Here is a 25,701-nt window from a genome sequence, read left to right as displayed (position 1 = left end):
TATGCCCCAAGCCGTAAATTCAACAACGAAGAACAGGTGTTAAAGTTTGTATTGAGTAACAGCATGATCATCAGGATCATAACTTCTGGAAGAGATATGTGTCTTTAGCTGAGACTTGAAAGTATGAACAAATTCCTGACTCCTAGCAGAGGCAACCAGTTGAACACTATTGGAGCTACACAAGAAAAAGCTCTTCGAAGTATTCTCCCCAAAGGCGGGAAGGCTCAATCAGTCTGAAAGGGTTTGCGGCAATTCGTAGAAACACTCCTGAGGTCGATGTAAAATGTACAAGCATAGCAGGATACATCGGTTCATTAAACTTAATGTTCATTAAACTGTATGTGTTAAAAAACTGGCTTTAAATTCACTGTTTTAGTCTAGTTATTTTAAGTTACAATCGCTACTTTTTCCCGTAACTTATTTTAAGTTATCACTACTTAGGTTTTTCAGTAGTTATTTGAACGTGAGCTGTTGTATGGGCAGAAGAAGGCACTACCCGTCCCTTCCCCAACAATTTTTGGGGAAGGGACGGGAAGAGTTGTACACTATACACACTCAGAAAAGTCAGCCTTTAACAGATGACCTTTCGATCAAGTGTGAGCATAAGCATGTCCTCAAATTTCCCCTTAAAAATGCCCTCTAGAGAGAAAGTATTATTAAAATGATAGTTTTTATGATTCTACACCATATAACATTGATATAAGCTGACATTATTGTGTGTGTTGAATACTAGGCGTTACATCCATGGATCATCGCCATTGCTACCCGGGGTTCCTGGTTGATGGCTTGGTCTTTCAAGTTGTTCAGCAGTGACCGAGTGATCACTTTACCTGTTGTTTTTTTCATAAACAGTATTGTAACGTCCCGGGGGAGAGGATGGATGCGTGATTGTAACGGTTAAGTTTCCCGTGTGTGGTGTTATAACGGTCCGCTGGTGAAAAGATGAAAGTAGTTCTTGTGGTTTATTCGTTAGTGACAAGCCACAAACAACCCGCACATAGGAGAGAAGATTATGACGACGTTTCGGTCCGACTTAGATCATTTACAGGTCACTTGTAAATAGTCCGAGTTGGATCGAAACGTCGTCATAAGCTTTTCTCTCCTATGTGCGGGTTGTTTGTTTGTTTGTTCCAGTCACGGTATTGTGCCTTTTTGTCCTTTATTGACAAGTAATGGGTGGTGGTGGTGGTTGTTGGCTTAATTGTTAAGGAAGAATCACCAGACTCGAATCTTTATCATCAGATGAGCCGTTCACCGTTCCCTGCACTGTGGATGGGACGCGGCAAAATGATAGCCTCCAAAAATACGTGGTAGTTTGCAGTGTACAATATAATACACAAGAAAAAAAGTACATTTCATAATGAGCAATGAAAAATATGCAAAATAGGTACTGAAAATGCTGCTCACTAATAGTGAAGAACAGCGCTACTGTATTGTTTGCTTAGACACATTCAATAGAAGCTGGATAATGTGTATACACTTTTTTAGTTCATGATTCTCTCTCTCTCTCTCTCTCTCTCTCTCTCTCTCTCTCTCTCTCTCTCTCTCTCTCTCTCTCTCTCTCTCTCTCTCTCTCAGTGAAACTAAGTTTTTAACTTAAGGAAATACTCATAAAAATATAAAATGTAAGCATACATAGAGAATACTCTCAGGTTTGGTCTCTAAATTTTCATACTGATACATAGGAGTGAGAGATGATTGGGAGGGTGTGGCATAAATCCACTGAAAAGCAAGGGTGTCATATGCAAATATACCAAACACTGTGCAACGTCCATGATCGAAAACTCTTCAGAAATATAAGAAACTTTCATTAGACCAAGAGTAAAAGACTTCAAGGGAGAACCGGACAAATTCTTACAGGAAGTGGCTGATCAGCCAGGTTGTGATGGAGATGTAAACAACAGCAGCTTGATTGATCAGGTCACCAGAACAAGTGTGGCCGTAAGCTGAGCTGCAATAGTAGAAAACTTCTAAAATCGGTAATAGATACGTCATTAATTATGTCTTTGGTGAACGTAAACAAAAATATCAACTTTTACCTTTGCGAACTTGGAGGACCGATTTTTGCTTATATTTGCAAAATAAAATGTGAACCTAATTAATAGGACTTGGTTTAAAAATGTAGCTAACTGTTTTGGCCTCAGTAACTCCATGATAAATGATTTGTATATTGGGAAAAGTAATTATTTATTGTTTGTGAAACTGCACGATGCGTTACACCACGTTCGCAATATTTAAAATTTGCGTTGGATTTTTAGTCAATAGTTTTTCGTTTTATTTGAACTGATATATTTTTTCCAACTTCGAAATATAATCATAGTTAATTGACATAGGATAACTTTTTTATTTTGTCTCATAGACTTATGACAAAGAACACAGAAAAAAATATTTACTAGTTGTTAAAGTTAAGAATGTCACATACCGTGGTTGCAACATTTAGCAAATGACACACATTTCGGAGGAAACTTTAGACGACATTTTGGCTCTTCGTCGATTATTATCAAGTCTCATCTGAGCGAGAAAATATTGGCACCCTAAACATGTCGGTTTAGCTTCTGACACCACCCAAAAGTTTTTGTTGCTGACACCCCCCCAAATGTTTTTGTTGCTGACACCCCCCAAACGTTTTTGTTGCTGACACCATTAACATGACGGTTTTTCCCGTTAATAGCATTAGCATACAGTTTTAGCTCCTGACGCCATTAACATGACAGACATTGATGGTGATATCCATCACTTGTTTCATATCTAGAGTTGTTTTTATGTTTATTTCGATGTTCTGTTGCGTAAGGGTTTTCGTTCCACTAGTGGAAAATAGTTGAGATCTAAGAGGCCTGGAATACATACACGTACCAACATAAAATGAAAAGTCTAAGATTTATGTAAATTAATTGCTGGAAGGTGGGTAGAAGGTTAATAATTTGTATATCAAGGGATGAATTCCAGGTATCGGCTAAATTGTTTGATTGCGATCTTGTCCTAAGTTCAATTTTGCGCTATTGCACTGAATTCCCGTTTAAATTGATAGCTGTGCCAAGCGAACCAATGTCCAATTAGGACGTTTATCTGTGCACTTAAGTTGTTGATTCCTGTGCTGAGGTGTTTACAGTAAGGTGTGGAGTGCACTCTGACACACGTAGTCTGACTCTTGCAGTGCGCATCTGTATCTAGCTCAGACCATGTCTCCCGGTTGATGGCCTGGTCAGTATACCTACTGGTGCTCGCTTCATGCAGTCCAAAGATTTAGTAACACACTGGAGAGTTACTTCCTATTATAAGTATACTATTTCTTAAAAGTTATACAAACAATAGCTGGGGTTCTCCTACACTTTGCCACTTTGTCTCGGGAAATGACCTGATGAACCGTACTTTCCACAGATGTTACCCACGCTGGTGAGCTGAAGTAAGTCGTCTGGAGCCCGGGAGCCCATCATTCCCCATTAAAATCCTTATTAAACAAGGAAATATTTTAAACTCAGTGTTATATGAGCTACATTTATAGTTTATCTGACGTAATCATCACTAATAACAAAACTTAGTCTGTTAGACGAAATAAGGCAGAATGGTGTATGAATTATATATATATATTCTTTCTTTCTTTCAACACACCGGCCGTATCCCACCGAGGCGGGGTGGCCCAAAAGGAAAAACGAAAGTTTCTCCTTTTACATTTAGTAATATATACAGGAGAAGAGGTTACTAGCCCCTTGCTCCCGGCATTTTAGTCGCCTCTTACAACACGCATGGCTTACGGAGGAAGAATTCTGTTCCACTTCCCCATGGAGATAATATATATATATATGATATATATATATATATTTATATATGTACATATATATATATATATAATGTCGTGCCGAATAGGCAGAACTTGCGATCTTGGCTTAAATAGCAACGCTCATCTTGCCATATAGGACAAGTGAAAATTTGTGTATGCAATAATTTCGCCAAAATCATTCTGAACCTAACGAAAAAAATATATTTGATTGTGTTTGTTTAGTATTAAATTATTGTAAACAAATCTAAAATATATTTAGTTGGGTTAGGCTAAAATAAATTGCTCTTGTTATAATAAGGTTATGTAAGTTCTCTAAGATTCTTTTGGTTCAAAATTAAATTTTTTACATTAACATTAATGAAAAAATTATATCTTTAAACGTATAAGAGAAAATTTCAGAAAGGACTTATTTTTAAATGAGTTCTTGCTAATTGACCAGTTTTACATATTCGGCACGACATATATATATATATATATATATATATATATATATATATATATATATATATATATATATATATATATATATATGCTTGTAGCTATCAGCTTTAATATATTGTATGCAGGTGATAACGTGTGCTAATGGTGTCGTTTTTGATGATTGTGTATAGCCCTTAAGCATCTTGGAAACAGTATGATATTATTGTTGTGTTGTTGGCTTACCATAGGGACTCCAGCTACTCCATCTTCAAGTATCCTTAAGACTCCTTCGTGCCGGCACAACTGAACAGGTCGTCAAGACAAATCTTGCAATACAAGATGCAAAACAACCACCGGGGGTGGGGAGGGGGTTGAATAATAGCACTAGGCCTTCCATGTTGCAATCAACACATCAAGATCCTGCAACGTTGCTGAAATTAATAAGAAATTTCAGCAGATTTGTTCCAAGGAACGCTTGCTAAGACTCCAGTCAGTAAACAGGTGAAAAAAAAATCGTAGAATTCCAAGCGCTTTTGTGATTTCTCACATTATCAAGGAACTGTGAAAGCGCTTGGAATTCTACTATTTTTTCACAGTTGTTGTTCTACATATTGTGATATCATCTGTTTTCAGTTTACTGATTGGAGTCTCAGCAGGCATCCCTTGGAACGACTTTGCTGAGATTTCTTACTCATAAACAAGTGATATAACAATGCAAAAACAACCATGGCGAAAAAAAATAGTGAACTTCCAAGCATTTTCGTGATTTCTCACATTATCAATGACCTTGATAATGTGAGGAATCACGAAAACGCTTGGAGGTTCAGTTGTTTTTCATGCATATAACACACACACTCACACTCACACACTCTCACACAAACACACACACACAAACACACACACACAAACACACACACACACACACACACACACACACACACACACACACACACACACACACACACACACACACACACATACAGGCAGCAACGAGTCATGATACGTGAAGAGGTATCACAGTGGGCGCCTGTGACGAGCGGGGTCCCACAGGGGTCAGTTCTAGGGCCAGTGCTATTTTTGATATATGCGAACGGCATGATGGAAGGAATAGACTCTGAAGTGTCCCTATTCGCAAATGTGAAGTTGATGAGAAGAATTAAATCGGATGAGGATGAGGCAGGACTGCAAAGAGACCTGGACAGGCTGGACATGTGGTCCAGAAACTGGCTTCTCGAATTCAATCCTGCCAAATGCAAAGTCATGAAGATTGGGGAAGGGCAAAGAAGATCGCAGAGTATAGGCTAGGTGGACAAAGACTACAGACCTCACTCAGGGAGAAAGACCTCGGGGTGACCATAACACCGAGCACGTCACCGGAGGCACACATCAACCAAATAACCGCTGCAGCATACGGGCGCCTGGCAAACCTGAGAATAGCGTTCCGATACCTAAATAAGGAATCGTTCAAGACACTGTACACTGTGTATGTTAGGCCCATACTGGAGTATGCAGCACCAGTCTGGGAACCCACACCTGGTCAAGCACGTCAAGAAGTTAGAGAAAGTACAAAGGTTTGCAACAAGGCTAGTCCCAGAGCTCAGGGGAATGTCGTACGATGAAAGGTTGAGGGAAATCGGACTGACGACACTGGAGGACAGAAGGGTCAGGGGAGACATGATAACGACATACAAGATACTGCGGGGAATAGATAAGGTGGACAGAGATAGGATGTTCCAGAGAAGGGACACAGGAACAAGGGGTCACAACTGGAAGCTGAAGACTCAGACGAATCACAGGGACGTTAGGAAGTATTTCTTCAGTCATAGAGTCGTTAGGAAGTGGAATAGCCTAGCAAGTGAAGTAGTGGAGGCAGGAACCATACATAGTTTTAAGAAGAGGTATGATAAAGCTCAGGAAGCAGAGAGGGAGAGGACCTAGTAGCGATCAGTGAAGATGCGGGGCCAGGAGCTAAGTCTCAACCCTTGCAACCACAATTAGGTGAGCAATTAGGTGAGTACACACACACACACACACACACACACACACACACACACACACACACACACGTAGCAACAAAATGCAAGGAGGCTGAGGAGAGGTTTGTACCCAAGGGTAACAGGAATAATGAAAAAGCCAGGATGAGCCCATGGTTTACCCAAAGGTGCAGGGAGGCAAAAACCAAGTGTGCTAGGGAATGGAAGAAATATAGAAGGCAAAGGACCCAGGAGAATAAGGAGAACAGTCGTAGAGCCAGAAACGAATATGCACAGATAAGAAGGGAGGCCCAAAGACAATATGAAAATGACATAGCAGCGAAAGCCAAATCTGACCCGAAACTGTTATACAGCCACATCAGGAGGAAAACAACAGTCAAGGACCAGGTAATCAGGCTAAGGAAGGAAGGAGGAGAGACAACAAGAAATGACCGTGAAGTATGTGAAGAACTCAACAAGAGATTCAAAGAAGTGTTCACAGAGGAGACAGAAGGGACTCCAGAAAGACGGAGAGGTGGGGCACACCACCAAGTGCTGGACACAGTGCACACAACCGAGGAAGAAGTGAAGAGGCTTCTGAGTGAGCTAGATACCTCAAAGGCAATGGGGCCAGATAACATCTCCCCATGGGTATTGAGAGAGGGAGCAGAGGCGCTATGTGTACCCCTAACAACAATATTCAATACATCTATCGAAACAGGGAGATTGCCTGAGGCATGGAAAACAGCAAATGTAGTCCCAATCTTTAAAAAAGGAGACAGACATGAAGCATTAAACTACAGACCAGTGTCACTGACATGTATAGTATGCAAAATCATGGAGAAGATTATCAGGAGAAGAGTGGTGGAACACCTAGAAAGGAACGATCTCATCAACAGCAGCCAACATGGTTTCAGGGACGGGAAATCCTGTGTCACAAACCTACTGGAGTTCTATGACATGGTGACAGCAGTAAGACAAGAGAGAGAGGGGTGGGTGGATTGCATTTTCTTGGACTGCAAGAAGGCGTTTGACACAGTTCCACACAAGAGATTGGTGCAAAAACTGGAGGACCAAGCAGGGATAACAGGGAAGGCACTACAATGGATCAGGGAATACTTGTCAGGAAGACAGCAGCGAGTCATGGTACGTGGCGAGGTGTCAGAGTGGGCACCTGTGACCAGCGGGGTCCCGCAGGGGTCAGTCCTAGGACCAGTGCTGTTTCTGGTATTTGTGAACGACATGACGGAAGGAATAGACTCTGAGGTGTCCCTGTTTCCAGATGACGTGAAGTTGATGAGAATTCACTCGATCGAAGACCAGGCAGAACTACAAAGGGATCTGGACAGGCTGCAGACCTGGTCCAGCAATTGGCTCCTGGAGTTCAATCCCACCAAGTGCAAAGTCATGAAGATTGGGGAAGGGCAAAGAAGGCCGCAGACGGAGTACAGTCTAGGGGGTCAGAGACTACAAACCTCACTCAAGGAAAAAGATCTTGGGGTGAGTATAACACCAGGCACATCTCCTGAAGCGCACATCAACCAAATAACTGCTGCAGCATATGGGCGCCTAGCAAACCTCAGAACAGCATTCCGACATCTTAATAAGGAATCATTCAGGACCCTGTACACCGTGTACGTTAGGCCCATATTGGAGTATGCGGCACCAGTTTCGAACCCACACCTAGCCAAGCAAGTGAAGAAACTAGAGAAAGTGCAAAGGTTTGCAACAAGACTAGTCCCAGAGCTAAGAGGTATGTCCTACGAGGAGAGGTTAAGGGAAATCAACCTGACGACACTGGAGGACAGGAGAGATAGGGGGGACATGATAACGACATACAAAATACTGAGAGGAATTGACAAGGTGGACAAAGACAGGATGTTCCAGAGATTGGACACAGTAACAAGGGGACACAGTTGGAAGCTGAAGACACAGATGAATCACAGGGATGTTAGGAAGTATTTCTTCAGTCACAGAGTAGTCAGTAAGTGGAATAGTTTGGGAAGCGATGTAGTGGAGGCAGGATCCATACATAGCTTTAAGCAGATGTATGATAAAGCTCACGGCTCAGGGAGAGTGACCTAGTAGCGATCAGTGAAGAGGCGGGCCAGGAGCTCGGACTCGACCCCCGCAACCTCAACTAGGTGAGTACACACACACACACACACACACACACACACACACACACACAAGTGGCCACTTTATTAGGTACACCGTTGTAGTACTGTGTAGAGCCATCCTTTGCCCCCTGAGCAGAGTTTTTCGTGGCATGGATTCAAAAAGGTGCCGAAAACACTCCTTAGAGATTTTCAGTTACTGCAGATTCGTCGGTTGCACATATATTCTGCTAATCTTCCGTTCCACCAGATTCCAAAGGTTTACGTCAAATTCTGACTCCACCATCTGCATGTTGCAGCAGAAATCGTGATTCGTCAGACCAGGCGACTTTTTCCCAGTCTTCATTTGTCCAGTCATGGTGAGCCTGTACCCACTGTAGCCTCAATATCCTCTTCTTAACTGACAGGAGTGGAACCCGGCGTGGTCTTCCCCTGCTGTAGCAAATTGACATCAGTATTCGACTTGTGCATTCAGAGATGCTCTTCTGCATACCACTGTTGTGACATGTAGTTTTCTCCTCTGATCTCTTTCATTATCAAGGCGTTTTCGCTCACAGAACTAACCCTCAGCACATGTTTTGTTTTTCACACCTTTCACTGTAAACTCTTGGAGTCTGTTGTAAGTGAACATCCCAGGAGATCAGTTTCTGAGATACACAAAGCACCTCGTCTGGCACCAACAATTATTCCACGGTCACTGTCACTCAGATTACATTTCTTACCCATTCTAATGTTCGGTCTGAACAGCAACTGAGCCTCTTGACCACGTATACATGGTTTTAGGAAATGAGGTACTGATACTACATGATTGGCTGATCAGATATTTGCATTAACGAGCAGGTGTACACGAGTACTTAGCTAATAAGAAATGAAGTTATGACAAGTCGATCAAGGTTGTCATGTCTGTGTAGAAATTCTAAAATTGTGTACTGATATATTTTCACTATTATCACTTTTTTTTCTATTTCTGCTCTCCCTCCCCCCTCCAGCGTTGGGCCACGTTAAACACTGTGTTGATGTAGTGTGAGTGGCATGTTCTTAAAGGTAGGGTCTCTAATCTGGGAGGAGGCAACTTTCCCAACAGAGTGCCTCATTAAGAACCCAGCAACTCTTTCGCCGTAATTGGTGAGGATATTTCACCTTTCGTCTAAATTTACTGATACTTTTGGGCGGTGGCGTAACAAATTATGAGTATGGTTGGGAAATGTGAAAAATGCCCTGAATAGTTTTTCTTCCTTTGTGATGATGGTTTATGAAAAAAAAATAGTGAATTAGTCACGACAATTGCAAGTTGCTAATGACAGTGAGAGTTTCATAATGCTAGCAAATGAACATGTTTAAAATACTGATCGAGTTTTGTAAATAAAATATAATAAAATCATTGTTGCCAAATAGTTGTATTTTGTTTTGATACTTTTTATTCCTTCTGCTTCTAGACGAGTGTTGCAAGCAACAATTATTTTATTATCATTATTACTATTATTATTATTATTATTATTATTATTATTATTATTATTATTATAAAATAATATTAAAGCATTAATATAGCTTGAATATACCTAAATTCAGATCTTTGAATGTCTCACAGTTTCGTATCTGGGTAAAGAGAAGTATTGTCTGGCTTTATAAAACGAGAAACACTTAGTGCGTTCATGTTTGATGATAATGTTTTTACGGTACCGTCTCGCTGGAATCGGTAGTGTGAAAATTGTTCAGCGAGTGGCCTTAATGGGATATATTACCAGAGCTTTTGATGTCGGAAGGCGCGTGAGGCTGCCCGTTGGTAAATTTGACAGCCTCGCAAAATATAAAATGCATTTTTTAAAGAGAAACAAATTCGTTTGCGTTTTATCTGATCGGAATGCATTGATATTTACATCGTTATTGCCTCACTTTCGTAATAGTCTGGGAATAGAGGCGCACAAAAAATGTCATGACTATTGTGTTTCAGTGGGCGTGAATTTCAAATAATGAACTGAGGCAATTCACCTGAGGTATTTATTTAGCAAAAAAGGGCATAATTAAAGATTTGTCTACAATTATATATGGTTCACCTCTATTTGATTGTAGTAACAGTATTAAAACAATATTTTGATTAGCAGAAAAATACGTGTAAATTCAGGTCTCAGCCTGTTAGTCTTTCAAAACAGTTAGGCTCTAGCCAGATCAAACAGAAGTGAAAGTTATGGAAACTGGGAGATAGAGAGGTTAGACGATCTTCGTATCTACACAGAGAAAGCTAAAATCGCTGTTGTCTGGACAGGTCAGGTCAGGATAGTAAATAAAATTGTACCTTCCATGCTCTTCTTTTCTTCTGGTACATACTGTGGAATGAAAAAGATGGTGAATAAAACAGCATGTCGTATTGGCGAGGAAACTTTAGCCGATGTTTCCGTCAGTCTTGGACCATTTTTGAGATACACATTAATTTCAAATATTTTATTTTTATTTTTATTTTTTAGTAAATTTTGAACACTATTATCACACTTTATGGTGGTTAGGGTAATTATTTCACGTTGTTTACATCAGATATCTTGTTTATTCTTGGAGCTTCACAAGACTGACGATATTTAATGAGAGATCGGAAAGAAATGAAGGAAAGATAACTATTGCTTTATATTTTGGAAGCCAAAAGGAAGAACAAGCATCACAGCTTTCAGTAACACCAGCAAAATTTATCAAAGAACAACGAGAGTACGTGGGATTCGATCTCACGCTCACCAATTCACCTGACAGTCTGTTTCAAAATGCTCATTAAAGAATTAACCAAATAAATGGCTCCTTAATTTTCAACATTGGCGGGTCAGGCCGCTCCTGGGTCTCCCAGCACGGCAGTCACAGGAACGAGGGAGGACAGCGTGCACCGTAATAGCATAGACAGTCACAGAACCATTAAATAAAAGACTTATCTTAAATCTCAGATGCTGGCAGGCCTTTTGCTTGGCTGTCATAATGGCGCGACCGTGTAACAAGAGATTTGAAAGATTATGTTGTAGCATGTATCAGAGAGTATATTAGACCGTTTATGACAATATATACCATGTATCACAGTATAATGTACCGTGTATTATAGTATACTGGAGCGTGGATGACGAGTATATATATATATATATATATATATATATATATATATATATATATATATATAGTGCCGAATATGTAAAACTGGTCAATTAGCAAGAACTCATTTATAATTAAGTCCTTTCTAAAATTTTCTCTTAAACGTTTAAATATATATTTTTTTCATTAATGTTAATGTAAAAAAATTTAATTTTGCTCCAAAAGAATCTTAGAAAACTTACCTAACCTTATTATAAGATGAACAATTTATTTTAGCCTAACCCAACTAAATATATTTTAGATTTTTTTACAATAATTTAATACTAAACAAACACAGTGAAATATATATTTTTTGTTAGGTTCAAAACGATTTTGGCGAAATTATTGCATACACAAATTTTCGCTTGTCCTATATGGCAAGATGAGCGTTGCTATTTAAGCCAAGATCGTAAGTTATGCCTATTCGGCACGACACACACACACACACACACACACAAAACACCACCCCTTTTCTCTCTTTTCCTCTCTTGCTCTCTTTTCTCTCTCTCGCCTTCCTTTTCCTCTCTCCTCTCTCTCTCTCTGCCTCTCTCTTTGCTCTCTCTCCCTCTCTTCTCTCTTTTCCTCTCCTCTCTCTTTCATCTCTCTTGCTCTCTCCTGGCCCCCCCTTTCCTCTCCTGCCTCTCTTGCCTCTCTTGCTCCCTTTGCCTCTCTCCTCTCCCCCTTTTTCCCTCTCCTTTTGCTCTCTCTCTCTCTCGCCCCTTGCCTCTCCTCTCCTCTCTTGCCTCCCCCCTTGCCTCTCTTGCCTCCCCTTGCCTCTCTCTTGCCTCTTTTCTCCCCTCCTCCTTTCCCCCTGCTCTCTCTTTGCTCTCTCTCTGCTCCCTCTTTGCCCTCTTTTGCCTTCTCTCTCTCTTTGCCTCCTGATCTCTCTTGCCTCTCCCCCTGCTCCTCCTTTGCCTCCTCTGCTCCCCTCTTCTCTTTTGCTCTCTCTCTCTCTTGCCTCCTCCTCCCTCCTCTTGCCTCTCTCTGCCTCCCCTCTCCTCCTTTGCCTCCCTCCTTTTGCCTCCTTGCCCCCTCTCGCCTCTCCTCGCCCCTTGCCTCCCTTTTGCTCTCCTTGCCTCTCTCTCTTGCCTCTCTTCCTCTCTCTCTCTCTCTCTCCCTCTCTCTCTTGCTCTCTCTCTTCCTCTTTTCCTCTCTCTCTTGCCTCTTGCCTCTCTCCTCTTGTCTCTCTCTTGCTCTCTCTTGCTCTCTCTCTTGCTCTTCTCCCCTTCTTGCCTCCCTTGCCTCTGCCCTCTCTCTCTCGATCTCTCTTGCTCTCCCTCTTGTTTTCTCTCTCTTGTTTCTCTCTTGTCCCCATTTTCCCTTCTAACTCTCCCCTCTCCTACACTTAAAAAAAAAAAAAAAAAAAAAAATGGTGGGGACTCGCAGGAACCAAGGATCAGATGAGAATGGTTCGGGTAGGGAGGAGTGGATGGAGGAGCAGTGGAAAAGGATGGAACAAGAGTGGGAGAGAAAATTAGGAGAGCTTTCTGAAAAAATGGAGAAAGAGCTCTCTGTGAAATTGGAAAGGAGGTTGGAGCAGGAAACAAAGAATTGGGAGGCACAAGTCGAAACTGCAGTAGCCAAGATAAGGGTCCTAGAAGCTGAGATAAATAGGCTGGAGCGAGTTACAGGGGCAGTGACCAGAGAAGACACAGCATATGAAGCTGCGAGGCTGAACAGGAAGGAAGGAATTATGAATTATGCTAAGGTCACATCAATCTGCCAAGGAGGACCAAGGAGTGAAAGGGAAGATCAGCTGGTTGCAGATGGAGAGGGTGATAGGTCGAATGCTGAGGCACAACAAGGCTATCAAGAGCCACTGGAAAAATCAAGGGAGAAACTGACCACATACAGGCAGGATCCAGAGTCACAGAGGGTGAGGCAATGGGAGGAAGAAAGAGCAAAATCAGTGTTTATCCATGGGCTTCAGGAGAGAGAGGAAAGGACACACACTGAAAGGAAGCAGGAAGAAGGAAAGGAGATTGAGAAAATCATCACGGAAATAGGTGAAGAGATGGACGAGATTGTAAATTTTCAGAGAATAGGGGGGTACTCGAAGGGGAGAAACCGACCAATCAAGCTGATTCTCAGGACGGAAACAGTGCGGAACAGGATCCTCCAAGAGAAACCACGATTGAAATACTCGGAAGAGTACAAGAGGGTGTTCCTAGACAGAGACAGAACAAAATCAGAACGACAGCAGCTGAGGGAGAGGACAAAAAAACGAAAGGAGCTAGGAAAAGAGACAAGGAGGGAATCAGCAGAGGTCAGTCAGAGCAGGACAGAACAGCAAGGGCAAGCACACACACAACTACTCTCAGAACCATACAACCTATCACACCATCCCAACACACACTACAATCCATACCCACAGCCTCCACCCAACATCGAGCTATAGAATCCCACAGTATGCCACCAGGTCTCCCACCCCCACAGGCCCCCCAAACCACAGTGTTGGAAAGGAAACTGAAGGTATGGTACACAAACGCTGATGGAATAACAAATAAGTGGGAGGAGTGGCATGAAAGAGTCAAAGAAGCATCACCGGACATCATAGCTCTTACAGAAACCAAGCTTACAGGTATGATAACAGATGCCATCTTTCCAACGGGATGCCAAATCCTGAGGAAAGACAGAGGGAACAGGGGGGGTGGAGGAGTGGCGTTGCTGATCAAAAATCGCTGGAATTTTGATGAGCTGGAGAGAGGAGATAGCGGAGAAGAAAGTGATTACATAGTGGGAACACTTCACTCTGGAGGTCCCAAGGTGGTAATAGCAGTGATGTATAACCCACCACAGAACAGCAGGAGGCCAAGGCAAGAGTACGACGAGAGCAATAGAGCGATGGTTGACACACTGGCTAGAGTGGCCAGAAGAGCTCATGCATGCAGGGCAAAGCTCCTGATCATGGGTGACTTTAACCACAAGGAGATCGATTGGGAGAACTTGGACCCACATGGGGGCCAAGATACATGGAGGGCTAAGATGATGGAGGTGGTACTGGAGAACTTCATGTACCAACACGTAAGGGACACTACAAGAGAGAGAGGAGAGGATGAACCAGCAAGGCTGGACTTAGTATTCACCTTCAGTAGTGCAGATATCGAGGACATCACATATGAAAGACCCCTTGGGGCCAGTGACCATGTGGTTTTAAGCTTCGAATACACAGTAGAGCTACAAGTGGAGGGAGAAGCAGGAAGGCCAGGACGAATGAAGCCAAACTACAAGAAAGGGGACTACACAGGAATGAGGAACTACCTGAACGGGGTTCAGTGGGACAGAGAACTGGCAGGGAAGCCAGTTAATGAGATGATGGAATATGTAGCAACAAAATGCAAGGAGGCTGAGGAGAGGTTTGTACCCAAGGGTAACAGGAGTAATGAAAAAGCCAGGATGAGCCCATGGTTTACCCAAAGGTGCAGGGAGGCAAAAACCAAGTGTGCTAGGGAATGGAAGAAATATAGAAGGCAAAGGACCCAGGAGAATAAGGAGAACAGTCGTAGAGCCAGAAACGAATATGCACAGATAAGAAGGGAGGCCCAAAGACAATATGAAAATGACATAGCAGCGAAAGCCAAATCTGACCCGAAACTGTTGTACAGCCACATCAGGAGGAAAACAACAGTCAAGGACCAGGTAATCAGGCTAAGGAAGGAAGGAGGAGAGACAACAGGAAATGACCGTGAAGTATGTGAAGAACTCAACAAGAGATTCAAAGAAGTGTTCACAGAGGAGACAGAAGGGACTCCAGAAAGACGGAGAGGTGGGGCACACCACCAAGTGCTGGACACAGTGCACACAACCGAGGAAGAAGTGAAGAGGCTTCTGAGTGAGCTAGATACCTCAAAGGCAATGGGGCCAGATAACATCTCCCCATGGGTATTGAGAGAGGAAGCAGAGGCGCTATGTGTACCCCTAACAACAATATTCAATACATCTATCGAAACAGGGAGATTGCCTGAGGCATGGAAGACAGCAAATGTAGTCCCAATCTTTAAAAAAGGAGACAGACATGAAGCATTAAACTACAGACCAGTGTCACTGACATGTATAGTATGCAAAATCATGGAGAAGATTATCAGGAGAAGAGTGGTGGAACACCTAGAAAGGAATGATCTCATCAACAGCAGCCAGCATGGTTTCAGGGACGGGAAATCCTGTGTCACAAACCTACTGGAGTTCTATGACATGGTGACAGCAGTAAGACAAGAGAGAGAGGGGTGGGTGGATTGCATTTTCTTGGACTGCAAGAAGGCGTTTGACACAGTTCCACACAAGAGATTGGTGCAAAAACTGGAGGACCAAGCAGGGATAACAGGGAAGGCACTACAATGGATCAGGGAATACTTGTCAGGAAGACAGCAGCGAGTCATGGTACGTGGCGAGGTGTCAGAGTGGGCACCTGTGACCAGCGGGGTCCCGCAGGGGTCAGTCCTAGGACCAGTGCTGTTTCTGGTATTTGTGAACGACATGACGGAAGGAATAGACTCTGAGGTGTCCCTGTTTGCAGATGACGTGAAGTTGATGAGAAGAATACACTCGATCGAAGACCAGGCAGAACTACAAAGGGATCTGGACAGGCTGCAGACCTGGTCCAGCAATTGGCTCCTGGAGTTCAATCCCACCAAGTGCAAAGTCATGAAGATTGGGGAAGGGCAAAGAAGGCCGCAGACGGAGTACAGTCTAGGGGGTCAGAGACTACAAACCTCACTCAAGGAAAAAGATCTTGGGGTGAGTATAACACCAGGCACATCTCCTGAAGCGCACATCAACCAAATAACTGCTGCAGCATATGGGCGCCTAGCAAACCTCAGAACAGCATTCCGACATCTTAATAAGGAATCGTTCAGGACCCTGTACACCGTATACGTTAGGCCCATATTGGAGTATGCGGCACCAGTTTGGAACCCACACCTAGCCAAGCACGTAAAGAAACTAGAGAAAGTGCAAAGGTTTGCAACAAGACTAGTCCCAGAGCTAAGAGGTATGTCCTACGAGGAGAGGTTAAGGGAAATCAACCTGACGACACTGGAGGACAGGAGAGATAGGGGGGACATGATAACGACATACAAAATACTGAGGGGAATTGACAAGGTGGACAAAGACAGGATGTTCCAGAGTTTGGACACAGTAACAAGGGGACACAGTTGGAAGCTAAAGACACAGATGAATCACAGGGATGTTAGGAAGTATTTCTTCAGCCACAGAGTAGTCAGTAAGTGGAATAGTTTGGGAAGCGATGTAGTGGAGGCAGGATCCATACATAGCTTTAAGCAGAGGTATGATAAAGCTCACGGCTCGGGGAGAGTGACCTAGTAGCGATCAGTGAAGAGGCGGGGCCAGGAGCTCGGACTCGACCCCCGCAACCTCAACTAGGTGAGTACACACACACACACACACACACACACACACACACACACACACACACACACACATATATATATATATATATATATATATATATATATATATATATATATATATATATATATATATATTGTGTGTGTGTGTGTGCGCGCGTACGTGCTTAATAACCATGTATACGTGTATAAGAAGGTAAGGATCCTGCTTCTTATCCACCTCTTCATCCGCTCCTCTTTCCCCTCCCTAGCCTTCACAGCCTCCTAGCTTGAGCACCTCACAGATAACGATTTAGTGCTGCACGATAAGAATTTAGGGCCTACTGATAACAATTTAGCGGTGCCTTATGATAATTTAAGGCTCTTGATAAGAACGTAGTGCTACCTGATAGGTATTCGGAGCGACCTCTCATAACGTGTGGCTCTCGTAAGTTTATGAAGCACAGCAAAATGAAGCGGCAACAGAGGCAAAACGAGAATACTCACTTTGAAACCGTTTAAAAACGTTTTCGTGCTTGATTTTAAAGTTGTCGTTTTTTAGTCTATAGAAAATGGTTATATTGAGTTCTTAAAGAAAATATTTAACCAAAATTGTTTGTTTCAGTAGCATTAAGGAATCATAGTGAAAATGACCATGGCGTGGAGAATACTGAGTGGTCTAGATAGTGGATATTGAGAGACTGAGATACGAGGAGAGAGTCAGTAGGGCACATAAAGGCACAAAAGTGGTACAAGATTATTAAGAAATAAGAATTTATCGAAACCAACTATAGAGATGGAGGTGGGAAGCGCCGTACACAGTTTTATCAGTAGATATGATCAGGTCTTAGAAGTCATTATTATTATTATCATCACGATGCGCTAAACCCTTAAGGGTCATACAGCGCTGCCTTGGAGGACAGAAATTAATGATACTGGTCGATAAGATTTAAGAGGCAAAAACGACTGAGTACACACACACACACACGTTCAGGGGAATATGCGAGGTTAAGAGTCCAGCAGACGTCGTTGAAGCCAACTCAAGAAGCGGGGTCAGAAGTCAGTGTATCGACCCCACAATCACAGCTCTGAGTACGAGGGGCCCACGCACTCACCAGTACGCGCACACAAACTTAAACAAACAAGACGCTAAAGTGCGGGAAAATGGCAGAGTTCTGAAATCCAAATTATAAGCTGCCAGATAAACACAGAGGTACTTGACCTCCCGCTGATGTGCGATGCGCTCACCACCCAGATGTAATATATTTTTAAACGTGTCTCGAAATCTTAAGTGAAAGGACACAAATACAACTAATGTGACATTTTATTGTGGCAACGTTTCACTCTCCAGGAGCTTTATCAAACCGTTACAAACAATACATGTGTGTATGTATGTATAATGTTCGCCAAGACCATAGTCCTGGCACGGGTCCCAATCTTGCGATGACCCGTCTCTGGCTCCCGATGGAGAAAGGTTTCCACAATGATGCGACGCATGCCGCTCAAGCGCCCATCTGGTCAGTTCAACTGGTGCATCTCATAAGCGACACCATATGTAACTATGGACACTAGCGAGGAGGAGGATATGTCATTATTACAGGTAACAGCTTGTCTGGTTCGTTGACAAACAATACATGGACACAGAGGGTATATATAGGCTTAGTGAGGTGTAATAATAGTGGTAGTGGTAGTAGCAATATTAGTTGTAGTAATAGTATTACTATTGTATTACTACTAAATATAACATTGTCGGTAATTCTACGAATATTAATACAATAAATATATTTTAGATAACTTTACAATAATTTAATAATAAACACAATGAAATATATATATATATTTTTTCGTTAGGTTCAGAATGATTTTTGCGAAATTATTGCATACACAAATTTTCGGTTGCCATATTCGGCAAGAAGAGCGTTGCTATTTAAGTCAAAACCGCAAGTTTTACCTGCTCGGCACGACATGTATATATATTTAAGAAATTTATCAAATGTTAATATCAGCATTATTGTATAAGATACCTTATCTGAATTATGAAAAATGTTCCTTGAAATTTCCCCTCAAGGGAGGTTCCTTGACGCTGTTGAGGGGCTCCTGATGTAGGGAATTGGATCTGTTCTCCAGTTCCCTGAGTTGAGCCTGAATACCTTCCTACCCCTCCCACCAAAATGCGCTGTATAATCTTACGGGTTTAGCCTCCCTTAAAATTTCCATGTTTATAAATACAAGGTTTTCTGGTACCTTAGGTTAAACTGTATATTTAAATTTTTCGCATTTTGTAAACTAGCTGTTTCCCCTGACAGTGTTCTTTCAGATAAGCAGGTATCAAGTACAGTACGTGTATGCATATAAGTATATGTATCTACTGACGAAGATCTTACCGGGAGTCGAAATATACAGTAAACTATATTTTCTTGTTTTTGTCTATTTGTGGGAGCTTGTCTTTCAGATATTGCTGGCTCACATATCTATCTCAGCCTGGTTGATATGGTACCTGGTGGAGATATTTGTCCACTTTCCCCTTGAAAACTTCTACATTTGGCCCGGATAAAGTCTGATAATACTCTGAAACGCCTAGAGTCCCTAGAGAGTTTATTAAAATCCGTTATTCAGGCTTTTGGTGCTAAGAGCACAAAGTGCAACCTCCCCACCACAGTCCGGTTGATCAGCAACTACCTTCAGGATTTTATCCAGTTCCCTCACTAAGACAGCTAGCAGTCTGTTAGTAATTTCCCACATGAAAGTAGAATGTTGAAAAGTTTTGGTAGTTGCTGTATTTATGCGAAGGTTGTTGGAAAAGTTAGATGTTACGATGTAGGTTTTTAAGATGCTGGACTACTACCTAGATAAAGAACCAGATCAGCCAGGCTTTGATGGCTGTGTGGGTCTAGCAGCAACAAGCTGGTTGACCAGGCAGTCAACAAGGAAGCCTGGTTTCAGAGCTTAATGCATGCGTAGAAGATAGCTAAAATTAATCAGGGATACAGGCGGGCCCCGCTTATACAGCAGGTTAGGTTTTGGGCTACTGCTGTAAAGCGAAAATCGCTGTGAAGTGAAACACAGCCTGTTTTAGCTTTCAAATGCAGATAAAAGATTGATAACATGTTTACATTATCATATATTAAGTGAACGATAGAGCTAGGCCTAAAAAATACATATACAGTACACACATTACTTACCTTAAAATATTTTCGTCCTTAGCTTATAGTGAGTGGCGAATATACTTATTGTAGAAAGTCTATCTGAATGAAGAATAGGTATAATTGAAAACTGGTGCATTAGCGAAACGCTGTAAAGCGAAGCACTGTGAAGTGGGACCCTCCTGTATACTAATGGAGTGTTTACTTGAGTTATAGAATAATCCAAGTTATTAAACTTCAGGAATGAATATTACCACTCCCTGACACGGAAATATTGCCATTCCCTTGACACAGAAATATTGCCACTCCCTTGACACACAAATATTGCCACTCCATTGACACGGAAATACTGATATTTCCTGACATGAAAATACTGACACTTCTTGATATGGAAATATTGCCACTGCCTGACACGGAAATGTTATCCCCGCCTTGATAAAGGAGAATATGTGCCCTCTTTGGCACGGTAATATATCCACTCACTGACACGGAAATACTTCCACTCCCTGCACGAAAATGTTTTCTCTCCATAATAAGGGAATATCTTCATTGATACGTGAGTATTTATTCGCTGTGTTTGGGTTATTCTTCCTACATTAACAGGAGAATATTTTTTATTTCTTAAGGGCATATTTTCATTCCCTGACGGGGGAATATTTCTCCTCCTTGACAGCGGGATATTTCCCCTCTCTTGGATTGGAATATTTTTTTTCCATCCCTAACAGGGGTAATTCCCTCTTCTCAATTCTCAATGGGGTATATTGTCTTTCCCTGACAGGAGGATATTTCGCCCCTCTATGACATAGGAATATTTCCCCATCCCTTATGGGGAATATCTCCTCTCCAGGACACAAGAATATTCCCCCTCCCTGACTCTGTCAACACAGAATCGCCAGCTAATGTATTTCACATTATCACGACCCAAAAAATATACGGTTTGAAGTATTGATAATAAATAGTTTGCAATTACCCGTCCTCAGTGAAACTTGTTTACCCAATAACATTATCAAACAAACCTTGCAGATCAAAATTAGATTGCTGTTATCAAGTGTATTAGACACAGTAGTCAAGCAGTGTATACATCATTCGTTTATGTTTGATCTAATGGAAATTTTGCAAACTTTTGTGTGTGTGTATATATATATATATATATATATATATATATATATATATATATATATATATATATATATATATAGAGAGAGAGAGAGAGAGAGAGAGAGAGCAGACCAGACAGCAACAGAAGATATGAGGGGAAGTGTTCTCAGAGAAAACTTCCCCTCATTTCGTCTGTTGTTAGTCTTGCAACATTGCATAGCTCCTAATGACGCACGGAGACGTGTGAAAGTATTTAAGCCGAAGATTTCCACCCCTTTGGCTTGTCTTGCATATATATATATATATATATATATATATATATATATATATATATATATATATATATATATATATATATATATATATATGTCGTGCCGAATATGTAAAACTGGTCAATTAGCAAGAACTCATTTAAAATTTTGTCCTTTCCGAAATTTTCTCTTATACGTTCTAAGATATATTTTTTTCATTAATGTTAATGTAAAAAAATTTAATTTTGCACCAAAAGAATCTTAGAAAACTTACCTAACCTTATTATAACAAGAACAATTTATTTTAGCCTAACCCAACTAAATATATTTTAGATTTGTTTACAATAATTTAATGCTAAACAAACACAGTGAAATATATTTTTTTCGTTAGGTTCAGAATGATTTGGGCGGAATTATTGCATACACAAATTTTCACTTGTCCTATATGGCAAGATGAACGTTGCTATTTAAGCCAAGATGGCAAGTTCTGCCTATTCGGCACGACATATATATATATATATATATATGTATATATATATATATATATATATATATATATATATATATATATATATATATATATATATATATATATATATATAAAATTGACTAATTCCCAGGGCGTTATTTTTGTTCCAGGGGCAGAACTTTACTCTTCGTGTCCCGTCTTCAATATTTATGTTATATATAATTTATTAGCTTCCAGTGGTTGTAGTACGTATGATCTACTTGTTGTGGATTCCCACGGTCATCGCCTCCTAATTCTGGTCCCACACCATGATGGTCTGATCAGTCGGCAGTCAGGCTGTTAGTGGTAGCAGAACGCAGCTCGAGTTGCCTACTGCTGTGAAGACATATTTTCTAGCATCCTTTCGGAATTTGTTTTTTCTTAGTTGACATTTGTAGACTTTTTTTGTTTGTTGAAGGCGCAAAAAATTATATCTTGTATCCTTTCATGGTCTTCTATGTGGTTATCGTGTCTTCATTTGCTATTCGCAAATGAAGGAGTTTTTTGTGTCCGGGCGCACGCGGTCGCGTGTAAACACCAGTAGTCGACGTTAATTAAATGCTTTCCGATAATCGACGTTTTAGGAAAGCATAGCCTACAAGCGTGGAGATTCTTGTCCTTACCTGTGCTTGTTTGTGCTCAGCTCAGTTTTTGAAAATGTACTATCTTTTAATTAAAAAATATGTTTATGGACTTCGTGTATAATTCATATGTGCTTTTGCCATGTATATTTCATGTGATTTATACTACTTCTGATATTAATATATATATATATATATATATATATATATATATATATATATATATATATATATATATATATATATGAGTTAGTAAATTAGTCAGTGGACGTGTACAGTGTCGTTTGTTTGACTAAATACTAATATATTTATATTTGTCGAGTAAGCTAAGGTTTGCGTGTTATCTTTCAGCTTGTGGGGGGCGAGTTTGACATGGAGCTGAACTTCGTCATCCAGGATGCTCACAATCTTCGTCATATGCTCGAGCTCCTCGACCACTGCCCGCCACCCCTTCAGGTACGTTAACTCATCTTTTTATACATGTGTAATTGCTAAGCAGTTTTCCAACCACTGGCAGCGACAGCCTCGTTGAGCAGGTGGTCAAGACAGTTTTGCCCTCGAACCTGACTGAAATAAGAGTAACTCTACATGTTCCGGACATGTCATTTGATTGTCCTTTCGCATTAGTAGTGGATCAACAGTGTTCGTGGTGTCTCAGCAATATTATTATTCTTTGCATCTGCCTTCCCCCCCGCATCCCCCTCATTTTATCATCTTCAGTAATGAACTAACACGGCCAGACGTTCTCACTACTTAGCTATAATGTTTTTTGTATGTATGTATGTATGTATGTTTATGCGGGGAGGCGTGTGTGAATTGTTACATAAATATTTAATTTTGTGTGTCCCTCTTATGGTTGTTTACACTTTCCCTTGAGTAGTCAGTAATGTGCGGCATCGATTGAAACGTGATTGTACTGTATTATTATTTCCCCTCAAGGGAGGCTCTTGATCTAGGGAATTGGATCTGTGCTCCAGTTCCCTGGATTGAACCTGAATACCTTCCATCCATCCCCCACAGACGCTATATAATCCCTACGGGTTTAGCGCTCCCCATAATTATTATAATTATTGTTGTTAAATTCTAATTATCAAAACAAATATATATTAAGGTATATGATACTGACAAGTAGTGGAGAAGGACCTTGGTCATTCCAGTGTGGAGTGATCTTTGTCCCAGGACCGAAACGTTGCCAATAAACATGCCCGAGTGATTGCATTTTGTCTTGATTAACTACTCTCTAAACTGTTGTTTGCAAACATGTGTGATCCTCTTTTCCCAGACGCGGTCATGATTCGTCAACCCAATGTGTGTGACAGACCATCCGGAGAGATAGTAATGACCATGTGAGAGTGCCTCAAGCCTTGCTGGATACAACCCCGCTTGTAAGATATCCTCACGAGAGATGATAATCTCCATACAATACTGACTCCAGCTCTGCTGGCACAACTCAGTATGTGATAACCATCCTGAGAAATGGTAATGTCCAAATAAAAGCGACTCCAGCTCGGCCAGAATGAAATATTTAAAAGTTATACAGCTTGACCATAGTAGAATAATTGATGATATCCTCATTGTCTATCCGAGGTCTCCCATCGAAGTATGTTAATGTTGACTTTCCCATTTGTGAAAAAATCGTTCGTAATAGCTATGCTTGGTAGAGAGAGCTTTTATGTTTTCAGCTTGAAACTGTCAAACTGTGTATAGTGTCATGTTCTCTTCAGACGTCGGGTCAACAGAAAAATTCAATCCGTGTGCGAAGTGGTGGTGTGTAACTCATGGCTGCTGATCGCTGAAGCTGTTACGGAGAGGTAAAGGCGGTGTTTACGGTAGCTCTTTCCTAAACTGTTGGCTCACTAAACACTGGCAGAGGAATGGGAGCAGTCTTTGGAACTCTTATACCGATTGGATTCCTGAAAGTTATTTTTCTTTTCCCTAGGCTTTTAATTTTTTTTTTTTTATAATGGGAGTTGGTGGGGAAGGGGTCAGTAAGGATGGATAGAATTTTATGTAGCTTGGGCTTTAGTTTTTAATTGTGGTTCAGAGAATGAATATTTTAGATTTAGCTGAACGTCGAAAGTTTTGGCGCTGATAGCTCCCTGGAAGCTTAAGTTCTATTAGGGCGTCAAACAAAATATTAGTTCTGATAGAGCCCTGGAATTCTTTGCTATAGTTGAGGAAATTTTGGTACTTAAGATTCAGACATGTGCTCGCAAGGTCGGGTTAGTAAGTTATGTTGCTAACTGTATTGTGTAATTTTCGATACTGTAGAAAAATGTAAGAAATAAAAACTAACACTGCAAAACACACTTAAATAAACCGATAGCGCGCAAGCCGTTTATAAAGGAGCCGAGAGTAACTATGTCGGGTGATTTTTTTACATTCAGAGAAGATATTAGTGTTACTATAAGAGCAGTAAATAAAATTAAAAGCTCGATAATCAAAACCTTCATATTAAGAGATAAAAACAATATTGGGTAAGGCAGACGTAATTACAGATCTGGAGAATGTACAGAGAACGTATTCTGCCAGCATCGATTCAGACACCTTAATTATTTGAAAGCCTAAAATCTGTGAAACTGTACTCTGTGGAGGGCAGGCACGAAATATATATATGTAATAGAAAAATACTGGAGGGCTGGTTCCAGATCTTCACTCTGGAATAACACACAAAGGGAGGAAGGTGCGGTAAACGGTGCATGGTAACCCACTGAAAAACAGACAGGTAGTAATTTCACTAAGAGACTTATTGATTCTTAATATAAATAAAGGGTCCAGTCATTTCAGACAGTCTTATATAATGAGAATTACCGACGGATCTTAGTATTCAAGAGGGAATATGACAAACTTATTCCAACATATCCTTGTAGCCGGGCTGTGTAATGTCTCGCCATATTATGTTGAGACAGCAATAACCTGATTGATCAGACCGTGAACCAGGAAGCCAGGTTTGAGAATGAACCACGGGGATCATCGTCAGCAGAACTATATGCATTGTTTACATTTGTTGTTTACTTTTCTTTAGTCTATTGAGCCAACCATCTGTTTATAAAAGTAATGTATAATATAGTGAAAATTCTTGATACATTGACTTTAGTGGTTCTTCAGTAAATGGTAGTGAATGACTGATATACAAAAATGCAGCACCACTTGTGGTCCAGAAGTCTCCATCTGTTTGACATGGAGTTGAGGTTTCATCAAATAAAACTACGTTGTGGTCGAGGCTGTATCAAATGAAGCTGAATTGGGGGAGGGGGTCGAATTTGCATCAAAAGCTGCATGAGGGTAGAGGTAGTATCAAACGAAGTTAAATGGTGGGGGAGGTCAAGGCTTCATCAAGCAAAGATTCATGTAGAGGCTTCATGAAACAAAGAATAAAAAAAGGGTCAAG

At 41.0% G+C, this 25,701-nt stretch overlaps 1 protein-coding gene across 2 annotated transcripts in view; it reads left to right on the top strand.

Annotated features, from left to right (window-relative positions):
* LOC128699371 (uncharacterized) overlaps positions 1–25,701 on the top strand; it is a 361,556-nt gene that overhangs the window by 54,849 nt on the left and 281,006 nt on the right. For both annotated transcript variants that reach the window (XM_053792044.2, XM_053792045.2), the window contains exon 2: positions 22,662–22,766. In XM_053792044.2, the coding sequence (XP_053648019.1) occupies positions 22,662–22,766 (105 nt within the window). The remainder of the gene's footprint in view (positions 1–22,661; positions 22,767–25,701) is intronic.

Source organism: Cherax quadricarinatus, chromosome 61, assembly GCF_038502225.1.
Source record: "Cherax quadricarinatus isolate ZL_2023a chromosome 61, ASM3850222v1, whole genome shotgun sequence".
Taxonomy (NCBI): domain Eukaryota; kingdom Metazoa; phylum Arthropoda; class Malacostraca; order Decapoda; family Parastacidae; genus Cherax; species Cherax quadricarinatus.
The sequence above is the reverse complement of the archived record's forward strand: the minus strand, read 5'-3'. Positions and strand labels throughout refer to the sequence as shown.